The 2,998-nt window shown below is 70.2% G+C and overlaps 1 protein-coding gene across 1 annotated transcript in view; it reads right to left on the minus strand.

The window, feature by feature from the left end:
* Nucleotides 1-2,998, minus strand: part of LOC101635421 (kallikrein-6) — a gene marked incomplete at its 5' end in the record, with an annotated part of 4,613 nt that extends 1,615 nt beyond the window's left edge. Inside the window, 2 exons of the mRNA XM_012733529.1 lie at nucleotides 684-931; nucleotides 2,829-2,998. Of these exons, the coding sequence (XP_012588983.1) occupies nucleotides 684-931; nucleotides 2,829-2,998 (418 nt within the window). The remainder of the gene's footprint in view (nucleotides 1-683; nucleotides 932-2,828) is intronic.

The raw sequence follows: 2,998 nt of genomic DNA on the forward strand, positions 1-2,998 counted from the left end.
TTGGTTGTCCCTTCCTATTGGCCCGCCATCCCTTGGCCCACGTCCCCATTGGTCCTTCCTAACTGGCCCAGCCCTCCCCCATTGGTTGTCCCTTCCTATTGGCCTGCCATCCCTTGGCCCACGTCCTCATTGGTCCTTCCTAACTGGCCCAGCCCTCCCCCTTGGTTGTCCCTTCCTATTGGCCTGCCATCCCTTGGCCTACGTCCCCATTGGTCCTTCCTAGCTGGCCCAGCCCTCCCCCGTTGGTTGTCCCTTCCTATTGGCCCGCTATCCCTTGGCCCACGTCCCCATTGGTCCTTCTTCCCGTTGGTTGTCCCTTCCTATGGGCCCGCCATCCCTTGGCCCACATCCCCATTGGTCCTTCTTAACTGGCCCAGCCCGCCCCCGTTGGTTGCCCCTTCCTATTGGCCCGCCACTGAAGGTGCCCCAGTCCACCTTCAGTGGTGCCTGCTGACCCATTGGACGCGTTTCTTCCTCTAACGACTGCTCCTGACCTGCGAGGCTCCGTGACCTGTCTACCATGTCTCTCAGCCAGCGTCCTCCAGCACCCCCCATCAGTGCCACGGACCCTCCGCCCTGGGCCTGCCCCCACACCGGCGGCGCAGCCAGGCTCACGGCTGCCTCCCTGTGCACTGGCTGCTGGCCGCCCACCCCGCCTCCCTGGTGGCCGCGCCCCCACTGACCGTCCGCTGTCTTGCCCCAGCCTAGAATGTGGCAGCTGGTGCGGCCGGCCGAGCAGTCTCTGTCCAGGGGCAGGGGCCGCACGTGCTCCGAGAGCCTGACGCTGCGCGCCAGGCGCAGCAGCATGATGTCCTGGTCGTGGGTGTCGGCGTTGTAGCCGGGGTGCGGCACGGTCCTGGCCACAGACACCTCCTCCTGGTGGTCCTCCCTCTGCTGCAGGTTGTGCTTCCCCAGGTAGACCCTCAGGTTCCTGGGAGAGGGAGGCTGGTTCCGCCCGAGCCCAGTGGCCGCTGGGCTTCCAGAGGGGCCGCGGCCGTGAGCCGTCCGAACTAGCCTCGGGGCTGCCGGGCGCTGTCCTGCCTCGGCCAAGCTGCCCAGAAGCCGCTGGGCCTTGCGCCCCGCGACCACCCTCAGGTCGCCGCCGTCTTGCCCTGAGCCCCCTCCGCTCTTTGCCTGGACGCCAGCCGCGGCGCTCCCCGGGCCCCGCGCTGGTCTGCTCGCAGCCAGGGCTACCGTGGCCGCCCGAGCTCGCCCCCCTCCTGTCCGGCCCGTCTCTGCAGCCCCCGCCACGCTGGCTTCCCGGCCTTTCCTGGAACACCCGGACCTCTGCTCAGCCCGCCTGCCGCGCTCTTCGCCCAGACACCTGCGTGGCTCACGCATCCGCCTGCCCCAGGCAGGTCCTCTGCCCTCCGGCTCTCTGGCTCTCTTTCCCACCAGAACCTGTCTGCATTATCATTTGCTCTTTCAGGGTCTCCGCCTCCCAGGGCTGCGCTGCCCAGAGGGTGTCCTGCCCAGACGGGAGCCTGTGTGCTCAGGCTCTCAGGCTGGCCGGGCCCCGCTGCGGGCCCCTCACGCGGGCCGGCGCCTGGCATGACAGGAGCAAGAGAAACCCCCACAGGGTTGCCCAAACCGCAGGAAGTGCGGGGCAAGGAACGCCTTGGAGGGGGCCGGGAGTGTCTGTCCTGTGTGTGGGGGCTGAGCGAGAAAGACAGACAGGGGACACTCCACGGGACAGACCCTCCTCGCCTGAGGTAAAGATGAGCCTCTCAGAGAGAGACCGGACCAGAAGGACACCCCCAGTCTACCTGTGCCCAAGGGGGAGACAGCCATGGTTCTTCCACCAGAATCCCGGCCGAGGCCCAGACACCCCCACCTCTTCCCCAGCGCAGGCAGGACAAGGACGTGGGCTTCTCCTGCCTCCGGGGGCCGCCCTGCCCTCGGGCCACTGCGGTGACCGACCCCCAAGACTCAGGGCCTTGCGGAACCTCCAGCTCCCACCCCGCGACGCCACAGGCAGATGCCGGGGCTGTTGGGAATGGGCCTCTGACGCTTCGGGGGTGCGTGAGGCGACCCGGCGGTGGCGTAAGTGGCCCGGCTCTGACCCCCGGCTCCCAGCCGCCGTGGCCTCTCTCCGCCTGGCCCACGGCACCCAGTGGGCGCTCCTGAGTGGGGGTGCGCGTGCAGACACGGGGTCCACGCCGAGCTCCCTGGGCCCGGGGCTGTGGGGGGCGCTGGGGTCTGTGGCTGGCCCCACGCTGAGGGTGGGCTCCTGCTGCTTCCCGGCGCTGGGGTCCTTGCTGCCCCTCTGAGCTGCAGAGCCGGCCGAGAGTCCCCTCTGGGGGAGCAGAACCGGCACCTAATCGCGTATCCCCCTGCCGGGTGTTGGACACACTGGCCCCGGCTGGGCCCCGGCTCGCCCCACCCCCACCCCCGCCCACCGCGTGTTTTCCGCCGGGCTTTGACCACCACTCACGGTCCCCTCCAGCCCTGCGCCCCAGCAGCCCCCTTCCCCACATCTCGGGGACCTGGCGTGCCCCGGCCACACCCAGCGGCTTCTCAAGCCCCCCACCCCGCCGCCGCGTTCACCCGAAATGCCCCAGGGTCAGCTCTGTCCCCCAAGCCCCCAGGTCCTGCTGTGGGGCTCAGACACCCCTGCCCACCTCGTCCCCTCTGCTGCCTCCTGGCCCGGGGCTGTGCCCCCCAGGGCTGTGGGGCCCCTCTGCAGGGGGCCGGGTGTGGCTCACAGTGAGCCGGGCCAGCTCAGCCTGGCCTGTCAGGGGCGGTGAGCCCCCCAGTCCCGCCCCCCAGCCTGCGTGCGCCCCCCGCCCAGTCGGGTGGCTGCTGCTCCCCGCGGGGCTGGGACTCACGGTTTTTTGCAGTGGGCGGCGGTGAGGACCCACTGGGGGTGCACGAGGACTCCCCCGCAGAGCAGATGGCCCGCGGCGTAGAGGGCGGCCTGGTAGGGGTGCGACTCGCGCTCGCAGGGCCCGCCGTGGAGCACCTTGTCCTGGAACTCCGCCTGGGCTGGGGGCGCCGC

Source organism: Condylura cristata, unplaced genomic scaffold, assembly GCF_000260355.1.
Source record: "Condylura cristata isolate star-nosed mole 26May11 unplaced genomic scaffold, ConCri1.0 scaffold00041, whole genome shotgun sequence".
In the NCBI taxonomy this organism is placed as follows: Eukaryota; Metazoa; Chordata; class Mammalia; order Eulipotyphla; family Talpidae; genus Condylura; species Condylura cristata.